We start from the raw sequence: 22,103 nt of genomic DNA, 5'->3' as shown, positions 1-22,103 counted from the left end.
GAGTCAAAAGTAGTATTCATAAACAAAGTGAGAAGTAAATTTTGTTTTCATTAAAAAAAATCCGGATACGTGTAAACACAAGCAGTAAGTAGCATGCAAAATAAGTTGATATATATAATATGATGCAGGGGCAGCATCAAGGTTCTGCAGCCATGCGACAATTTAGAACAAACAGAAGAGAGGAAGGAAAGGAAGGGAAGGGAAGGGAAGGGAAGGGAGGAGAGAGGAGATACCAAGGGGGAACTCACTTTCAATTCAACAATTCATATTCATTAACTGCCAACATCATGGCTTTCACACACTATTTCTAAGAAAGCCTCTAAACACATGAAATTATATACATATCCCTAAAATTACATTGCATGACAAACAAACCACTAGAATACACAATTACTACAAACAAGCCCCCAACATAAATAATCCTAATACAAGCAAACTACACCAACATTCTTAACCAACTAACTAAGCACATTTGGGTTTTGGGCCCAATAAACCATTCACCCTATTCTTTGACATAGGCCTACTAATTGGGTCGAAATGATTCACCCAAATAGCCGCTTCCCGTCCTACATCAAAATATATATGTTGTTTATTGAGAAATGTATCACAACTTCAAGGATTGAGCAGCGGCAGCGCGTGCCCTCCCCTGTTTAGAAGACTTGGATTCAAATCTCAGCGTCTTCATTATGCCCATAGTTCTTTATTCCTATCAAAGTGACTGGGTCAACCCGCCTAGTTCACTGGTTCTGGCCGGGTTTTGCCAAGTCGGCTGGGTCTGGCCAGGTTGATCCCGATTCGCCACACTTCCGATTCAGTAACATCACCTGGACCAAAGAAGGGACCAATTCCGATCGGATTGGACCAACTAGTCTTGTTCAGGTTTTAAAACTATTAAGATTTGATTAAAATGAATGACCAAACTTGAAGATAGGTCTCTCCCTCTATTTATAATACAAATTACATACATTCTAATGACAATAATACTCTTACTAACTCTCACTAATTAACATACTAACACACTCAAAAATCATAATACTAAAAGATATATATAACCTCTAACACTCCCCCTCAAGTTGGAGCATAAATGTCATAAGCTCCTAGCTTGCTACAAACGAATTTAACACGAGCACCCCCCCCCCCAACGCTTTGGTAAACAAATCAGCAAGTTGCATGTCCAACTTGACATAAGTTGTTGTAATGAGCTTCTGCACGTTTCTCCCGAACAAAGTGGCAATCAACTTCAATGTGTTTCTTCTGCTCATGAAAGACCGAGTTGGAGGCAATATAAAGAGCAGTTTAACTATCACACATCAACTTCATAGGTTGCGAATGCGAAAACCCCAATTCTTCCAACATGTTCTTCAACCAGACAAATTCACAGGTAGTGTGAGCCACAGCTCTATATTCTGATTCAGCACTTGACCTTGCCACTACAGTTTGTTTCTTACTTTTCCAAGAAACCAAATTACCACCGACCAAGATATAGTACCTGGTAATGGATCTCCAATCAAAAGGCGATCCAGCCCAATCTGCATCTATATATCCATGGATATAAGTGTGTCCCTTCTCACGATATAAAAGAAGTGTGACCCTAATCACGATATAAAAGAAGTGTAACCCTGATCACGATATAAAAGACCTCTCCTAGGTACACCTTTGAGATATCTCAAGATGTGAATTACTGAGTCCCAATGACTTGTCCTCAAAGAATCTAATTGACTCACAACACTTGTTGCAAAAGATATATCCAGCCGATTAACTATGAGATAATTCAACTATCCAACAAGTCTCTGATATTGTCCAGGATTAGGGTAGCGAATCAATCACCTATATCCAGCATTAACTTGCTGTTAGGATCCAAGGGTGTATCAACTGGTTCAGATCCCAACAAGCCAGTTACATCCAACAGATCAAGAACATACTTCTTCTAATACGGGCCTTTAGACGAGCCACAAAACCATCAGGGTTGACTTTCACAGTGTAAACTCAGCAACAACCAACCACAGACTTGTCAGGAAAAAGAGGAAAGTCCCAAGTACCATTGTCATGTAAAGCATTCATCTCTTAAACCATAGCATCCCTCCACCCGGAATAGGCTAAGACTTCCAAAACAGATTTAGGAAGGTTAGTAGATGATAGAGGATTGACAAAACAATAATAGGAGGATGATAATAAGTCATAAGAAACATAGTTGGGAATGGGGTGTTGAGTACATGTGCGTGTACCTACTCCTACACTAATACATACCAAACTACCACTAATCCCAAATGCCTAAGCTTCCAAGCGCCGATTAGTGAGCAATTATACGCATTTAATCAATTCTCCAACAACTGTCCCCATTGTTAACATAATTGAGAGCACATTTATTTTATCCGCATAAATGCCACTTCCCTTAATATACATATCCACTTCACATGTCAAGGTTAAATAAGGTAAGTCATAGGTTAATATGCATGCATCTTCCCACTAAAGTTCAAACACTCATCTTTTAAAACTCCTACAGGATTTGTCAAAGGGACCTTTTCTCCTTTCTTGTTTACAGTAGAGGTGGGTGCGTCAAGCAGGATGGCTTTACACGCTCAAAAAATCAGGGGTATTAAAGGATTTAGTGTTGATAGGGCCGGAAGTTATCCATCTTCATTTTGCAGATTTTGTTTCTTTTTAGAGTATGATATTATGAAATTTTGAAAAGTGCTTGCTTGGCTGAAGGTTTTGGAAAAAAAAATCGATATTTGAAGATTCAACATGGATCATTATACTGTTGCTAAGTTCTATATTGAGTTGTTCAGTTTTTTCTTGACCTTTGATTTCCTCAGGTCTTCCTTTAATCTTGGATCAACATTTTTTGGGATCCTATGGAACAGCATGTGGGTTAAAGATTAGAGGGTTGAAAGAGGGCTTTTACCTCTCTAGGAAGTTGTCGCTCTTATTAGCACTCATCTTTCTAGTATTACCTTTTCTTTTATTTTTTCGAAGATTTCTTATGGTTTGAAATTGGCAGGATAGGAGGGATCATTTAGTCAATTGATAGATAATTAGGTTGACTAAGTTAGGAGGTGAAAATATTTCTTCAGTCAAAAAATGGTTGTGTAAATTTCCTTTAGAAACAGATTCCCCTTGGCACAAGGTTATTAAGTATTCATTTAGGAGGAGTAATTTAGAAGGCAGCAAGGGTCCTGGGAATCTGGTGACAAAAACCATTTCTTTAGTCAAGAAATGGTTGTGGAGATTTCCTTGAGAAATAGATTCCCCTCGGCACAAGGGTATTAAGAGCAAGTATGGTTTTCATATTAAGATTAAGTGTGGTCTTCGTCACACTAAGTGGGATATCAAAAGGGAACATTTATGCAACTCATGTGAGACAGGAAATTTTTTTATCAGATTTCCCTCTCCCCCCCCCCCCCCAACCCCCTCCTGAGATGTTCCAAGGCCAATGCATATGATATTTGTTTCTAAAAGGATCATTGGATGCATATGCTTCTTTGTAGACTTTTCCTTCGTCTTTTTAGACTCTTCCCAACATAATTCCCCAATACTTCTTTTTATTTTTGGAGAGGGATCTCTATTTTCTGGTGATTTGAAGGTTTAATGCTCCTCATCCTTAGAGTGACGCTCATAATGGCTTGGGGATCATTCTGGTCAAGGTCCTTTTTGGCCCATTTAACAAAATCTGCAAATTCTTCTCCTTTTCCCTGCAGATAAAGTGATTTGGAAGGCCAAGGGTCCATTTGGTATCATTTCTATTTTCTATTTTCATTTCTGTATAGTGAAAAAAAAGATTATGGCAACCCACTCATTTGTGTTATCAAAACTATTTTTGTTGTTGATTTTTAATTGTTTTTGAAAAAACTGAAAACTAGATTTTATGGTTTTCAATTGGTTTTCAAACTAGCAACGTGAATGTTTTTTGGCTACTGATGTTGTTGCTTGAAGGGAAAGGTAGCGTGAGAAGACAAAGTCCGAAAGAGTACAAAGATTTGGAGAAGATCTGAAACAGTTAAGCATCAAAGATCTGAATTAGGTCCTCAACACCGGAAAGAGGTAGCCTGAGAAGACAAAGGCTGACAATGTACAAATATATGGAGAAGATCTGAGGTTGGTCAATGAACTAAAGTGGTGTTGAAGATCTGAGGCAGGTGGCAAACAGTACAAGTAATTGTTTATTTTATATTTCTGATAATCCACATAAATCATCTCTTCCTTAAGGAGTGCACCTTGCCAAATTATGCATAAAAACCAACTTATTGATGTTAAGGTGTGTGCCTAATACTGAAAGGCAAACACCTTTGAGGAGTCATGCTCTTACAAATGCACCTCGAGCCATTTTTCATTTGCCTCACCCTAAAGCATTCCTCAAGACACATGTAAGCATTGTTTTACAAATTCAACTCTCTGATTAACATTATCATGGGAGAGCATGCTGTATGCAACAGCACTGGCTTTATATATTGGAAATTCAGTTGGTATTAGGGCTTATTGTCATTTGGTCGTAAAATTTGTTTGTTCAACATTCAGTACTCTAGTTTTGAGTGAAAATTTATTCTTCTTGAATTTTTTTTATTCTACAAGGCCTCTAAATTTGAATGGTATATAAGCAATTAAAATGCTTGCTTACATCAGCCACTACTAATACTAAAAGACTAAAAATATAAGATTTATTCGAAAAATTAGAGTTAACAAAGTTAAGTTTGCACTAAAAAAGATGAAAAATGGGAAAGCTATGGGACCAGATAACATCCCAATTAAAGTTTGGAAATGCTTGGGTGATAACGGAATTATATGGTTAACTAATTTATTTAATACAATTGTAAAAACTAAGAAAATGCCAGATGAATGGAGGAAAAGCACTTTAATACCTATTTACAAAAATAAAGGAGATATTCAAAATTGTAATAACTATCGTGGAATTAAACTTATGAGTCATACGATGAAACTATGGTAAAGAGTAGTTGAACAAAGATTAAGGTTAGAAACGAAGATCTCAGAAAATCAATTTGGTTTTATGCCTGGGAGATCTACCACAGAAGCTATTTATCTTTCAAGAAGATTAATGGAAAAGTTTAGGAAAAAGAAGAGGGACTTGCATATGATATTTATTGACCTTGAGAAAGCATATGATAGGATACCTAGGGAAGTTTTATGGTGGGTTTTAGAAAAAAAGGGTGTATGTTGTAGGTATACCGATATCATTAAGGATATGTACGATGGAGTAATGACTAGTGTAAAGACTATAGATGGAGAAACTAGAGAATTTCTAATTACCATAGGTGTACATCAAGGATCTGCCTTGAGTCCTTATCTTTTTGCTTTAGTGATGGACCAATTGACTAAGAGTATTCAAAAGGAGGTTCCATGGTGTATGTTGTTTGCAGATGATATTGTATTAATTGACGAAACTAGGGATGGAGTAGAGGCTGAGTTAGAATTATGGAGAGAAGCTTTGGAATCTAGAGGCTTTAAGATAAGTAGAAATAAAACAGAATATATGAAATATAATTTTAGTAATGATAGGAGGAATATTGGAGACAAAGTTAAACTTGATGATGAAGAAATAAATAGTACTTGTAGATTTCGATACCTTGGATCTATTATGCAAGCTGAAGGAGAAATTGAAGAAGATGTAATGCATAGAGTTAAAGCAAGTTGGGTAAAATGGAGAAGTTCTTCAAGTGTTCTATGTGATCGTAGAATACCCTTAAAATTGAAAGGGAAGTTTTATAGGACAGCTATAAGACCAGCTATGTTATATGGATCAAATGTTGAGCGACGAAGAAACATAATATCCAAAAAGTAAAAGTTGCCGAGATGAGGATGCTTAGATGGATGAGTGGTATAACATTAAAAGATAAATTAAGAAATGAACATATTCGTGGTAAGTTAGGTGTAGCTCCTATAGAAGATAAGATAAGGGAATGACGACTCAGATGGTATGGACACTTGCAACGTAGGCCTTATAGTGCACCTGTGAGGAAGAGTGACTTAGTTACTGTGGGGGGCAGTAGAAGGGGTAGAGGTAGACCTAAAATAACTTGGGAGGAGATAGTGAGTAAGGATTTAATGTCTTTGAATCTATCAAAAGAAATGGTCCATGATCGCATAAATTGGCGGAAAAGAATTCATATAGCCGACCCCACTTAGTGGGACTAACGCTTGGTTTTGTTGTTGTTGTATACTTGCATTGCACATGAAAAATCTAACGCATGAGAAGTTGAATTTATGTACATGTCCTGTTTAGGTAGATAGCAAAGTCCAAAAATAATAATAATAATAATAATAATTTTTGCATTAACATTAATAATGAATAACATAGAAGTTGGTGCACATAATAAGAATTTGTCTATACTTGATTTGTAATTTTTATTTTATATGGTTAATGTGGGTCAAATAAATTTTAATTAAATTTTATAAGATTAAAATGAAATTTCAACCTTTTATGGAATTTAGATTCTTTATAAGAGTAAGAACAATACTTTTGATAGAAAAATAATATTTATTGAAAATAGGAAGGAGACACAGATATAATAAAGAATAAAAAGAAGTCTCTATTAAGGCTTGACATTTATTTTTGGCCCACAACCTAATAACTTAAGCTTTTAGGTAAAAGTGGTAATCTAACATGGTATCAGAATCATGGTTACCAGGAGGTCCTGGGTTTTACTCTTGTTGCCCACATTTATTACGTTGTGTTTAAAATTATTGCATTCCCTGTATTGACACTATTGAGTTTTATTTATCGTTTGTTTATCTCTCCACGCACTGTAGGACTGTACGTACGGTAGGGGTGTACAAAATTTACCGAAAAACCGAAAACCGGACCGAAACACATTTCGGTTCGGTTTTTTGGTTTGCGGTTTCGGTTTTGGTTTTGGAATATAAAAAATTTTGGTTTCGGTTTCGGTTTCGGTTTGGGACCAAAACCGAACCAAAAAAACCGAAAACCGAATTAATAAAAATAATTATATAATTATATATTATAGATGCTGCTGGTGTTGCCGTGTTGGATCGCCAGTCGCCGGCGAGAAACCACCTCCAAATCCACCTCTGGTCGGTCTAGATGGCGGAGATTTCTAGGACGAAGTCCATGGCTCCATGCGACGCTTGCGCTCCTCTTCTTCGAGCTTAAGAGAGATGCCTCGGACACGATGAACACGACGAACAGAACACAATCAACACAGAACCCTTCTGCCTTCGATCTTGTTTTCGGAGGTGGGTGGAGAACAGGAGAAGCCGGCGATCTTGTTTCGGAGGCGCTTGGAGGGGATAATGGCCACTTCTTGGATGATCTTCTTGTTGGTGAAACGGATCCAGAACTTGGTGTGGAAATCCAGGGTCATGCGACTGCCGAGAAGATTTCTCGATCACCTGCCGGCTGCCGAGAAGATTTCTTCACCGTCTTGGTGTGCAGTGCACAGTGCGCACCTCCATCTCTATTTGTGTGTGTGTGTTTGCAAGAGAGAGAGAGAGAGAGGCCGGTGGCCACCGGTGAACTGCAAAAAGGGCAAGCAGATCTGCGAAGGCACATGCAGCTGCAGGAACCTGCTAGCCATCCCACATCGTTTGGAAATGGGAAATGAACTAGGATCCCAACTTATATATTTTATATGGATCCTTCTTTTAACATGTCTCAAGGTTTGGGCTTTGCAACTAAAGCCTTGGCCCAGGAGTTCTGTGTCGTGATGGGCTGTGGCTCCCAGGCCCGAGTATTAATATTTTTTTGATATTTTAAAATTCGGTAAAACCGAAAATAACTGAACCAAACCGGGGAGTTCACGGTTTGGTTTGTTTATAAACCGACGGTATACGGTTCGGTTTCGGTTTAGTCATTTTGAAAACCGAGGAGTTCGGTTCGGTTGGCGGTTTTGGCAAAAACCAAACCGAACCGAGCCGTGTACACCCCTAACGTACGGAGGAGTGTTAAGGGCTGATATACATTGTTGGCCCACAACCTAATAGCCTAAGCTTTTAGGTGAAGTATTAATCTAACAGTCTTCACTAATAAGGAGAGAAAAGAAAAGGCAACATAAATTCAATAAAGCCGACAAGGCTCAGTTGACATCTTGAAAACAGCAGCCCTTAAAAAAGCCTGCACTATAAACTCAAAGAGAAATGATGCACCCTATCCCAGAGAAGCCTTGCTGATAATCTTTTTCCAGAAAAATTTCTAGCATTCCTTTCCAGTCAAATGCCCATAATACAGCACAAAGAGCACACCTCCATAACCTCTTTAACATTCTTACTTCTCCCAAAATGATTAAAAGAAATGGTTAAAAATCTGGAACAATTTTCTTTTTTTAAAAATTTTATAGAAAAAGAAATATATTAAGGAAGAAGAAAAAGAGATTAGAATCTAAGAGGACAAGAAATCCTTAAAAAAAATAAAACAAAATAAAACAAAAAACAACCAAAAAAAGGGAAGGCCAGCTTTGTGGTTGCCTCAAAGCTGAAATTGCTCAAAGAAAAATTGAAATGGTGGAACAAAAATATTTTTGGCAACATTACTATGAGAAAAAAGGAGTTCTTGACCACATTAAGGTGTTGGTTAATAAGGAAATCCGCGAGGCTCGTAATGCTGAAAACAGGACTAAAAGGTTAGCTCTCAAAAAGGATCTTGCCCTTATCATCTCCTTAGAAGAAGTGGCTTGATGGCAAAAATCTAGGGCTCTTTGGTTCAAGGAGGGGGATAAAAATACCAATTTCTTCCTCGTGCGACTAATGCGCACTGTAGATTTAATATGATAAGAGTAGAAGTGGAGGAAGGGATGTTAGTGGATGAAAGGGAAATAATGATTGCATTTGCAACTTTTTTAATACCTTGTACACGAAACCAGTCTTGGAGACCAACAATTGACAGTATTATGTTCAAAAACCTGACACTCTCCACAGCCCAGTGACTTGAGAGGCGTTTTGAGGAAGAGGAAATTATTCGAGCCTTAAGAGTTGCAACGGGGATAAAGCACCCAGTCCAAATGGCTTTAATATGGCTTTCTTCCAAAGGTACAGGGATTTTCTCAAGCAGGATATCATTGGGGTTTTCGAAGACTTCCATAGAACTGGCAATTTTGTGTCCAATATCAACTCAACCTCTATCTCCTTGATTCCTAAGAAACCAGAAGCTTGCAATATCAAAAATTTTCGCCCGATCAGCTTTGTTGGCAGCTTATACAAAATCCTATCCAAAGTCCTAGCAACCAGGCTCAAACATGCAATCTCAGAAGTTGTCGGCAAGCACCAACACGCTTTCACTGCAAGTAGGCAAATCATGGATGCTACTCTAATAGCCAATGAAGTTGTTGATGCCTACATTAAGGATGGGAAAAGATAAGTGATTTGCAAGCTGGATATGGAGAAGGCTTTTGACCATGTTAACTGGAGTTTTCTGCTGTACATTCTTAGAAGAATGCATTTTGGGGAATCTTGGCACAGATGGATCCAGCAGTGTATATCAACATCTTTTTTGGTTCTGGTAAATGGATGCCCCACTAATTTCTTCAGATTGTCTCATGGTCTAAGGCAAGGTGACCCCCTTCTATTCATCATCATCATGGAAGTGCTGAGTCTTATGATAATTAGCACAAATGAAGGCAGCCTTCTAGAGGGTCTTAGCATTGGAAGGAACAATGATTCCATGGAAATCACCCACCCCCTTTTTGCAAATGACACTATCATTTTTTTGTGAGGATGAGCCGAAGCAAATTCTTAATCTTATATGCATCCTCCTCAGCTTAGATGTGGTTTCAGCCTTAAAAGTGAACCTGAACAAAAGTGAAATCATTCCGTTGGGGAATGGTGATCGTGGTCCTTTACTTGCAAGGATGCTTGGCTGTAAACTCAGTGCATTCCAGTGTTTTAAAAGGCGAAGGCGTAAGGCGAGGCGTTTTACCCTCCGCGAGGTGAGGCGTAGGCCTTAAGGCGTTGAGGCGTAAGCTTTAAGAAGTTGGAATTATATTTTTTAAAATAATTAATAAATAAAATCAATTTATATATAATAAAAATATTAAAAAATTAAAATAAAAAATACATATATATAAAAACATAATTTTTAAATATCATATAAGCTAATTTTAAGTATTAACTAACAAACATAAATAATATATATTAAAAGAATAAGCATGAGCCAAGCCAAATTAAAAATGTCTCAATATATTAAAAAAATAAGCATGAGCCAAGCCAAGTTAAAAATGCCTTTAAGATTCTAATTTCAAAGCCAGCTACAGCCAACACACTGGCAGAGAGTACGAGAGGGTGAGAGGGTTGCGGAGAGAGGCGAGGGACTGCAGAGTGTCGCTGCAGAGAGATGACAGCTCCGAAGGGTTCGTCGAAGGGAAAAACTACGTCAGAAGGAGTCGTCGGAGGCAGATCAGACTTTGGAAGGGAATGTCGACTCGTAGGAGAGAGACGAGAAGCTTGGAGGAATAGTTGGAAGCAGACGTTGAGTCATCAGAAAGAGAGGAGGTGCTGGAGGAATCGTCGGAGAGAGAGCAGAGGCTATTATCGAGGGGAAAACTCGCTGGAGGCTTCATCGAGGCTTCTACAGGGACCAGAACAGAGGAAGCTTCTGTGCGAGAGAGGTAGGATAGGGCTTTCGATGCATTCTGGGTTCTGCCCTGTTTAATTTATGTTATAAATCAAGAATCCCGAAAGGTGTACGCTTGGAATTTGAGGCGTAAAAAGGCAAAATTTTTCACCTGAGGTGTACGCGTTTTAGGACTTACGCATTTCAACTAACGCCTGAGGGCGTTTTAGGCCCAAACGCATCAAGGCGAGCCTCAAAAACGCCTTTTAAAACACTGGTGCATTCCCATCACCTATCTTGGCCTCCCTTTGGGAGCAAAGTTTAAGGACAAGGGTATTTGGGATCCCAATGTTGAGAGGCTTGAAAAGAAACTTGTAGGCTGGAAAAGGAGTATTTTGTCAAAAGGCGCCAAACTCACTCTCATTAAAAGTTCTGTGCACAATATGTCGGATTACTTCATGTCTCTTTTCCCTATCCTAGTGCAGTGACCAAGAGAATAGAGGGCATCCAAGAAGATTCCTTTGGGGGGACACAGATGAGGTTTTCAAATATCATCTTGTTAAATGGGGAGTGGTTAAACAACCTTTACAAAAAGGGTGGTCTAGGCCTCAGATCCCTTATTATCTTAAATAAGGCACTTTTGGGGAAATGGCTCTCGAGATTCATGACCAAGAAAAATCACATCTGAGGGATTTCATGGCTGTCAAGTATGGTCTCTATCATAATGGTTGGACCTCCAAAGTTCCAAAGGAAGCGCATGGTACAGGCGTTTGGAGATATATCAAAAGGGGATGGAAGAATTTCTTCCCTCTCATCTATTTCCTAGTGGGAAAGGGAGCTGATGTTTTCTTATGACATGATATTGGGTGTGGTAATGCACAACTCAGCTCCTCTTTCCCTTCCATTTTCAAACTTGCAAACAAGAAAGATGCCCTTATTAGCCAACACTTGGAGTCGACCAGTCAAGGGATTGTTTGGGATATTCTTTTGAACAGAAATGCTTTTGATTGGGAACTTCATATTTTAACAGATTTTTTCAGCAGTCTATAAGTCTTTATTGTTAGGCTAGTCTGAGCCCAAATGAGTTTTGAGGAAAGATGGGAACTTCACTGTCAGCTCTTTCTATAAACACCTTAGTTCTTTGGCTGGGAGCAGCACCAACGTCCCTTAGAAGTTGATTTGTAAAACGGCAGCCCCTTCAAAGGTTGCCTTTTTCACTTGGGAAGCTACTGTTGGAAAAATTCTTAATATAGATAATCTTCAAAAAAAAAGGCCTCCCACTTGTCAATAGATGTTTTTGATGCTTGGAGCAGGAGGAATCACGTACTCCTGCATTGTTCTAGGACCAAGAAATTGTTGAACTTAGCCATCTCCATTGTAAATCAGAAATGGGTCACTACAGCTACAGTGGGAGGCGAACTTTGGGCTCGGAATGGGATCAGATCTAATAAGGATGGGAGAAGCTCTCTCTCCCTCCTTCCTTTTGCTATTTTCTGGGCCATGTGGAGAGAAAGGAATAGAAGAGCCTTTCAAGGAATTATCTCTCCCATTCAAGGTGTCATGGACCATTGGATTGCTATGATATCTAGTTGGCATTCTGGGCTAGTTGAAAGGGATTGTAATCCTTGATTTTCTTGATACTTTTCAGTAAGGGGCATTTCTCTCCAACTTGTTTCTTTGTACCTAGGTGGCATACCCTTGATGCCTCATTTAATATAATTTCTCTTTGTTGAGCAAACAATAATTGTGTTAATAAATTAGGGCCATTTGACATCACTATCAAAAATTATGAAATGGAAACCAAAAATGAAAAGTAAAAACCAAAAACCAACACAATTTGTTTGATTATTATTTGTAACGCTGAAAAAATTTAACATTTTAATTAAAAAATTCTCATTATCGTCTTTAAATATAATTAAAATATTAAAAGTATAAAAATAATACAAATTAAATTTACTATAATAAAAAATTATAATTATAATTATTTCACTTAATTGCTATATCTTCAAAACTCACCTTACAATAACAATATTATTGTACATGACAATTAAAAAATAATAAAAATATTTTGTAATTGGATTTCATTATTTTCTAATTTTTTGAACATATGAGTATTTTTATTTTAATTATATTTAAATTCATATGATTATTTTATTTTTATTTTAATTAAAAAAAGTGTGTATAAAATGAATGATTTAATCCAAAAAAATTATCTCTGGATATTAAAATTTCTAGCAACAGATTGCCCAAAAAATTGAATACAATGAAATTTCGTTTTCAATTTTTTCGCAAGCAATTGAAAGTCGATAACAAAAACAGAAAACTAGCAACATAAACAAGCGCGTTTTTATAATCTATTTCTTCACTATGCAAAAACAGAAACAAAAAACAGCAACGAGACCAAACAAGCTCTTAGTTATCCATGTAAATCCATTATCACCGAGACATTTCCAAACTTCAATTGGGATGTTACCTAGTCCTATAGATTTTCCATTTTTCATCATTTTTAATGCAAACTTAATTTCATTAACTCTATTTTTGCAATAAAACTCACATTTTAGCCTTTTTCCTCATTTGTCAATTCTTAGTTTAAGTCTTCTACTTAATGAATTAAATAGCTTATTAAAATAACTATGCCATCTTTCTTTTACGTCCTCTTCCTTAACCAAGACGATATCATCCTCACTTTTTGCACATTTTACATTACCTAAGCCCTTACTCTTTCTTTCTCTAGCTCTAACAAGTTTATCTATCGCTTTTTTCCACTTCTTTTGTATCTAATCTAGCATATGAATTATTATATGATCTATGTTTTGCTTCACTAACTGCCATTTTAGCTTCTTTTCTTGCCTCTTTATACTTTTCCAAGATTTTCCCATTTCTACATTTTTGCCATGTTTCGTATCAAATTCCCTTTTTCTTTACAGTTTTTTGTATTTGGCTACCTACACAGACAAAATTGAAATTCATTGTTCAGCCGCAAACCAGATCGTTAAACATCTTTAGAAACATTATATTTTCAGGAAAGATAAATCTCCATTGATCTATGCTCATTAGGCTAGCTTTTGAAAGGTTTTTGCTTGTACTAGAAAGAACAAATCAATAAATGCAGTTGTTTGTACCAAAACCATATCAGATAGCATCGATGCCTAGCTTCTTCTCATTATTCTACCACATAATCACATTATATATATTAATATAAGATTGACTTGTTATATCCAACCCTAAGAATATAATATTAGGTTTGCAAACCAGATCATTAGATATTCCTAGAATGTCATCAGTTGATAAATCATCCATGCAGATGTTCTTCCTAACACCATAATCCAAAGAAAAGCAAAAAACCATGGGAAGTGGGATTGTCCCATTAATCCAATGTTTCCTCTTCACCAATCCATGCTACTAGACACCCCCTTAGGGAGCTGGGTGATAATAGCTCCTCCGCATCCCAAAGCGCGCTGCCCTCCTAGGCGCGCAACTCTAAGTAATCCAAGCCAACCCACATTACTGACTAACAGTTCAAAAAATAAAAGGCGTTCCAACTTATGTACAAGAATCTAACAGCAATCTCCTCATCCACAACCCCACCTGACCAACCCCCACCCTTCACCCTCTTGAAAAAGGGGAAAAAATTAAACAGGAAAAAAAAATCACAAATTTATATTTCATTACAACATATCACCCTCCATGTGATTATTCAAGCGAAAGTGAGAACATATCAATGATTGGCTAAGGTCAAGAATTGTAGTACGGTGGTACCTATAAAAAATCCAGCTCAGCAAACCTGCTTTTTGGATGGCTAAGGTCAAGAATTAAGAGATCAAAGAATGATCTAACTCAAACTTACTTTTGGACAGCAATTCAAAAATAATAATAATTTAAAAAAACATACCAAGAAGAAAACCATCCACTAAATCATACAACACCCAGCAAACTTTTTTTTTTTCAAGCAATGTCAAAAGCCAACATTTAAAAATGTGAAATACATGACCTACCTCATTGGCAATGCCATACTTGGCACAATCAATTGCAAGACGGGTTGCACGACCTATACTTTCTTTAGTCCTTGACAATGTTTCAATCATTCCCTCAAACGCATCACGAGCAACAGCTGCCTCAGTACCACCACTGAGTGAACCCCCAGCAGCCCGATGTCCTGAACTAACCCTTCTCTCCTCAAATTCTTCAAGATCAAGCTGATTATGTGATGCAAATTGACGACCATGGGCAGATGGAGAAGCCACTGAAGTTGCACGAGAATAAAATCCATGTACTTCCGCCTGCGACACATTACTGGTGCCAGATAAAAATGCTGGGATAGCAGAACCGGGGCTGGGGCTCCCTTGGACATCACTAGCAGATACAAAGGCAGAATTGAAATTGCTGGGCAAAGGATTTTGAGAGTGAGTCTGTCTCCTTTTTGCCTGAGCAGCTGCAATAAGATGCTTCATAGACATAACAGAATCCACATGCTTGGTGTTGGCCAATGAACTAGTTCTATCATCTTCCAGTCTGGTTGCACAAAACAACAAATAAAGATAACCAAATAAAAAATAAATAAACATGACAAAGAAAACCAAAAAATACCTTTCACTATGTAAAGGATTGTTTTCTATCAAATTTTCCACTAAAACAGGGGTATCATTTGAACGTGCATTTGTTTTGGGGGTGGATTTCGCTCTTTCTCCAGAAGAAATTGGCTTATTTTTTTGAATTGGCATTTGATTCTGAGTAGAGTTCAAACCATCAGAAGCCAGACCTGAACCTTTGCCAGATCCAGCCGAAGCCTTTTTCTGAGAACCAGAACTGGATACTTTAACCAGGGGTTTGATGGCTTTCTGTTGTTCTGCTGATGTTTTGGTGGCAGCAACAGAGAGAGGAGATTTTTTAGGAGAAACAATGCTTGGTCTAACCTCCTTGGAAGATAATTTCTCAGATTCCAATTTCCCAGGGCTATGGCTCACAGGAGCACCTGCTATCTTTTTAGTTCTCTTCTCAGTTTGCTGCAGGCTAGGTGAAAAGGATTCATTATGGGATTTGGCAGATGGTATGCTTCCCTTCAAAGGACTATTCTCAGAACCACCCAAATCTTTAACACTTTGTTGAGCAGAATTAGAACTTCCATTACTTGTATCCACTTTCTTGACAAAATCAGATACACTAGAAGCTACATTAATATTTCTGGAGGATCCTCCATGAACAGGTGTTTTGGGCTCCTCATCATCATCTTCATCAAGACAAACAGCTCTTCGTTTTGCACGCACTTGAGTGGCTGGAACCCTAACATTGTTAGGACACGACACAGCATTCTTAACAATGGCAGAATTATTTTCTGTTTTACCTTCAGAAGTTAACATAGTAGAATCAGACATAGCCTCCAATGCCCGCCGACGGCGTTTGGATAAGGGAAGAACAGCTTCATCACCAGCATTGTCAGACTCAGGAGGACCCGCCTGCAGTTTTGATGCCAGACGGCTTTCAGCTTTCACCCGTGAAGCAGATGTTCTGAATTCTGCATGTTTATCCACTTTGTTATTGCCAACACTGTAACTTGTAGAATCACTATTTCCGTCTTTAAACTGCAGTCTCTCAGTAACATCATCCACCGTATCAACGTGCTTTGAAGTTTTGACAGCATTCAATGCTCCACTAGTAACCAAATCAGGCTTTCCATGAGCAAGTTTTTTATCCTTAAACTTCACTACGGAGCCCTGTAAACCATCCACTACCTCAGGATTTTTTTTAGCTTTAAGTAATTTCTTTGTTCTCTGTCTGCTACTGACATCTGACTCTGACTTCACCACATCAGGAGAGAATTCTTTGACACTCTCACATGGAACAACTTTGCTTTGCATCCCACCCTTCAAATCCTCACTAGACTCTGAGTGACCAACAGACTTATCAAATTTCATTGATGTTAAATCCGGGCTATGGCCCTTATGCACTAGGCCTGTACCATCACATTTTTTCTTTGACCCAGCAGCTAATCTCTTTGACTTGTGACCATTTGTCAATGCCCTCTGGCCACCAACAGCATGACAGACACGAACTGATGCAGCCAAAGATGGAGAACCTTTTCTTTTATCAACCAGGTCATAAGAGGAGTCTCTCTCTGTGTCGGATAAACAACTGTTTCCTTTTGTATCAGACACTACCTGTTCAGCATGATCCACAATATCTTCCTTTTTATCGCCAGAAATTTCTTCCTTCATACAGGAAAGAGTGGCAGGACTGGATGCTGACACTGCCTCCTTCTTTGGTAAACGTAAACCCTCATTGAACACTTTATTCTTTTTCTTAGTTGTTGCAACTTGAGAAGAAGTATTATTTTTGTTACATGATATGGAAGGCTTCACATCTTGACCATCTTTCTTGCCTTCTCCATGCGAGGTATACTCCAACCTTGAGCCACCATTGTTTAGGCCCTCTAACTCTGATTCTTCATTTGGCCCAGTCACACCAACCCCATCTTTTGACTCAAGCTCCACTCCATCATCATCTAACCCATCGACAGAAGGTGCCTCACACCCAATGGCAGATCCATTAGTATCAACTCTCAATTCCCCTGATTTTTTTTGCTCTAATTGTTCAAAAGCTTCACAAATTTCCTTTACAGCTTGAGCAAATGGCTTAACCGTTTTGCCTTGGCACCGAGCAGACAATTTGTTCTTCACCTCACCAGTAAATTCTTGAATTTCCGCAGGGGCAACAAAAGCTCTGTGAATGACGGAAAAAGGAGAGAGAACTAAGAAGCTAACACAAGCAGCAGTCAAGTTTATTAACAAAAAAAAAAAACAAGAACCAGTTCAAAGGGGTAAAAACACAGATGCAAGTAAAAGAAACTTCACTTTACTAAAAAGGCAAATAACACTAATTACCATCCATTAAAACAATTCTTATAAACTCTTAAAACATCAAAACAGATGTATACATACAAATATTAAAGTAAATATCAATAAAGCACAATCCCAATAGCCACCATGTAACTACAAAGAAAGTAATAACTTGAACAAAAATAAATTGGCCAGCATGACAAACCAATTTATTCACCTAAAGAGGTCATTTTTGCAACAATTCATTTATAAAACATTTATATTCAAAAATTGTATCATTTTATCATTCAATCCGTGTTTCAAGAAACAGGATAAGACATCAAATAGTTAAAATGAAGCCGAGCATGGAAAATGATGCAATTAAATAAAAAAAAAAATTTTAACATTAAACAACCTTCAATCAAAAGATCACTCAAAATTTTGGAGGTTAATTTCCCAAAAGTGTCCCAACAAAATTACAAAGGAGAGTCATTATGTTATTCGCTATACCATGAATGTTTAATTCTTTGTGCATGTTTACAAAATGCATCAATATTACAAAATTAATAATTCCAAGCCAAGTAACAAAATTGATAATTGACCACATACCAAACTAAAGTCTGCAGGCTTCTACACTAAATCAAAAAAGACAGCACAAATGAAATCTCTTGCACACCTAGTTTTTGGCCTATAAACACCATACAAAATTACTACGGACCCAGCAACGTCATCAATTCTAAACATTGTTGCACCATGAACGAATGTTCAAAGCCAGAAAAATCTACCACAGGGATTGCCATGGGTTACCCAAGCCACCATTCTAAAATCAAATTACTTTATGATTACTTAAAGGTTGTGTTTGGGAGCATGGATTTTTAGTTTCGGATTCAAATTTGGGTGGATTTGGACAAGACTGTACAACTTTATATCTCATTGTATCCAAAACCACACAAATCCAAATCCAATGTCCAAACTCTAAGCTCCGAGACACAGGAATACCACATTCCGAAATGCTTCTTCTGCCTTCTGTTGAGGGAAACAAGCAACAAATTTCCATTTTGTTTCAGATTATAAAGAAATTAAGAAATAATACTGCACAATTGTTTCTGAAAACAGATGTAAGAAACAAAAACATTTCAAAATCCAAACATGCCTTGAGTTTCTAACTTACATATCATAACCAATCAAATGATACCATGCAAGCATCGCAACAGGTACCATTAACTGCAATCTGTAAAATCTGTCCAAATTCATTTGTAAAGATCATACTAAGAGACTCAAGATCTTATTGCAATGACGCAATACCTCCTAGGTGATAGATAGAAGTCAATCATCAAATAAATTTACAAAGCACATAAAAAAGACAAAGCAGAAGAAACAAACAGCATAGGGTTATATGGATAACTTGGGAAGTGCATTGATAAATGGGATAATTACTATCAACAATCTATGAATAAAAAAATCCAGCTCTTTCTACACTAAAAATAGTCTCTGTCATACATTTAAGGAATCAAATGACCATCTAAGCCATTCAATACGCATGACAACACATCATAACTATATGTTATGCACTTACATTTCTTGAGTTCCAAAGAATTGGACAAAATACTTCTTTGGGTCAGGTGTTCGATCCCAATCTTCTGGTCTGCTAATCTGAAAAATGCAAAACCGTCCAAAAATTCCCTCAAAATCAAGTCAAATCACCAAATGAGTTATCAACATTTCAAAAAGCACACAAAAACAAAAACAAAAACAAAAAATAGAAAAAAAATAGAAAAATCAGCACAAAAGAATTTGCAAACCACCCTGCAAATAAGTCAGACAGCCGTTACAGAAAGCCGACGATCAAAAAAATTTTCTTGAATCTAATTATATGACTGCATAAATTAAACCAAAACCTAAACCCACAGAGATGCTAATTATAAGGGAGGGGTGATCTTCATCATATGACAATAAATATCATTTTTAGGAATAACATATGGCCAACTACATATACACATACGTACAAAAATACACACATATATATACTCTTCAGTTCATGCAAATGTGCAATGAGCTGAACAAAGTGTAATCAAACTAAAAAACAAAATGAACCATCTCAGAACATATTATAATCTATTTCCAAATTAAATCAACCCTCACCAACGCTATCAAAATATGAGTCAAATTGCCACAGAAACCAACTGTGTGACAGATGTAAAGAGAAATATCCAAAAAGTTCAAAAAATCCTTGAAATCCGACATGATAGAATTTGAACTACTTCCAGTTGTTTCATTCAACAGCCCCAACAGAAATTAAATTAGCTTTGAAACAAAACAGACCTTCTTATAGCTAACTCAGATCACACTTTGAACTAATTATAATTTTAGTTTTGCTAGGCTACACAAAACATGCAGCTGTTTCGGGGTTGGAGGCACAATACCATCCCCTCATTCCAAACCCCTTCACACCTTTCCAAACTTAAAACAGAGACCTCTAACATGAATGTACCATATTGACCCAAGACCCAACTATCCCCTAAGGGACAACTTTGAATTAAACTAACAGAGAACCCCACTTATGTTCCATATAGGAAAGAAATACAAGCACAGAACAAATAGAACACTAAGGCCCAGGCAAATACCTAAATAACAACCGCCCATCTCATCAAATTCATGCAACAAAACCAAAATACTAAACTAAAAACCATGTATACCCATATAGAGTAAGTAAAGTAATGCACACCAATTACCAACTGCCAAAGAAGATGTTCCAACAAGTTTGAGTTAAGTCTAACTAGCCAATCAAGACAAGGTTAAATCTAACTTTCCTCAACCAAACTAATATTAATCTTCTCATAAGAATGATAACGGCAAAAACTAGCTAAGAAAAATAACAACAAAAACTAGAGAGAAGTGAGCCCCAATTACCCTCAAAAGAGTACCCTTGGGTTTGCTCATTCTTTAATCATCAAACAACATTGATTAAATGATGAATTACAAACAATATAATAGCGAAAAAAAGCGTAGTAACCAAAGAAAGGCAGCGTGGATGAGCCGAAGCCACACCTTCGCAGGCCACGCAGGGAAGCCCTTGACCTTGGCAAGAACGAGATCTCCCAAACTCAACTGAGTCTTGGCCTTTGCTTTGTTCGCTCCTCGTTTACGCCAAGGAGGCATGGCGGTAAGAAACCCTAGAGACCAAACCCTCAGTACGTTTTTTTAAGGCCGATCCAAGAAGAACCGTAGAGAGAACCTCTCAAATAGGCGGTAGATAGTGATTGTCGGCGGCACTAGGGCACAGAGGTAATCAGCGACGGAGACATTGAGCACTGCATTCGAATGCTAGGGAGGTTACAGAGAGAGAGAGAGAGAGAGAGAGATTGTGGCAGTCGAATAGAAGGGGAAGAGAGGAAGAAGGAGAAAGGAAGGGCACAATGGTAATTTGGTTGGCAATAACCGGATGGTAATTTCAAACAATTATCTGACTATCATAGATTCATGTTGCAAGCATGTGCTATAAAAAATTAAACCAGTATGTTACTTCGTTCACTTTCACTAAGTACTCTGCTTCGTCTACTTTCACTTATGTATTATCATGTATATTTATGATACTTATCTTTTTTTTATGTTCTATTGTCCGCTAGCATTCATCTTTAAATCCATGATTATGTCATGTTTTGAAAACTTCCAACTACCAAAATAAACGCTACACGACAATGCAATCATTTGAGTGATTTATAAAAAAGTATTTTTTTTTTTAAATATATTTATTTACATAAGTACTTAATTAAAAAAAAATAGTAAAAGTCAAGCTCTTCTTGATTGTGTATAGAATATGATACTTGTAAGTAATATTTGAATATTTACTTTTATTATAATTATTCTATGATTATATATATACATATATAATATTATTAGATTTCAATATATAATTTTTGTATTATAATACATAAGAAAATAATATATAGTTATTAATCTATGTTAACATTTTTAATTAATATTTTTAATAAAATTTTAAATATTTTTTAACTAACGAGCTAATAAATATTGTACTATAATACATAAGAAAATAATATACAATTATTAATTTATGTTAACATTTTTAAGTAATATTTTTAATTAACATTTTAAAAGTTTTTAATTATCAAGTTAATTAACATTCATTTTAATTGACATTTTCAATACTGCCAAAAAAATTGACATTTTCGATTAACATTTTTCATTAATAATTTTAATAAATTTTAGATATTTTCTCATTATGAAATTATATTAATAGTTTGAACCAAAATTTTCAAATTAAATATTAATTAATATTTATCAAAATGAACATTTTTAATTTTATCTAATTAAATTTAATATTATCTAATTAAAAAATTAATTAAAATTTTAATTAGCACTTTTAACAAACATTCTAAATACTTTCTAATTAAAAATTTAATGAAAATTTTAATTAGAACTTTCTAATTTATTATTTTTAGCTTTTTTTTTAATTAAAAATTTAGTTAAAAGTTATGTTAATTAACATTTTTAGTAGACTTCTTAGATAATATCTAACTAACAAAATAATTAAAAGTTTAATTAACATTTTTAGTATACTTCAAACATAATTCGAATTAACAAAAAAATTACAATTTTAATTAACATTTTCAGTTAAAATTTTAATTTTTTCTAATAAATAAATTAATTAGCTTTTTAAATAAAAATTGCATAACTAATATCTTTGATTAACATTTCAAATATTTTCTAATTAAAAAAATAATTAATATTTACATTAATTTAAATTTTCTAATTGACAT

General features: G+C 36.3%; 1 protein-coding gene across 4 annotated transcripts in view; it reads right to left on the bottom strand.

The window, feature by feature from the left end:
* The window catches only part of LOC131154063 (ENHANCER OF AG-4 protein 2-like), a 122,201-nt gene extending 101,480 nt beyond the window's left edge, over positions 1-20,721 (bottom strand). For 2 of the 4 annotated variants that reach the window (XR_009136317.1, XM_058106558.1), the window contains exons 1-4: positions 20,374-20,721; positions 18,902-18,978; positions 15,101-17,230; positions 14,509-15,025 (exon numbers count right to left, since the gene is read on the bottom strand). Coding sequence is in view for 2 of the 4 variants with exons in the window: in XM_058106558.1 (XP_057962541.1) it covers positions 14,509-15,025; positions 15,101-17,230; positions 18,902-18,978; positions 20,374-20,484 (2,835 nt within the window). In the remaining 2 variants the exon portion in view is untranslated. The remainder of the gene's footprint in view (positions 1-14,508; positions 15,026-15,100; positions 17,231-18,901; positions 18,979-20,373) is intronic. The other 2 variants (XR_009136318.1, XM_058106559.1) reach the window with 2 other exon arrangements.
* Positions 20,722-22,103: the final 1,382 nt, after the last annotated feature.

The sequence above is a fragment of the Malania oleifera genome, chromosome 4 (assembly GCF_029873635.1).
Source record: "Malania oleifera isolate guangnan ecotype guangnan chromosome 4, ASM2987363v1, whole genome shotgun sequence".
NCBI lineage: Eukaryota > Viridiplantae > Streptophyta > Magnoliopsida > Santalales > Ximeniaceae > Malania > Malania oleifera.
Note: the sequence above shows the minus strand (reverse complement) of the source record. Positions and strands in the feature narration are given on the sequence as shown.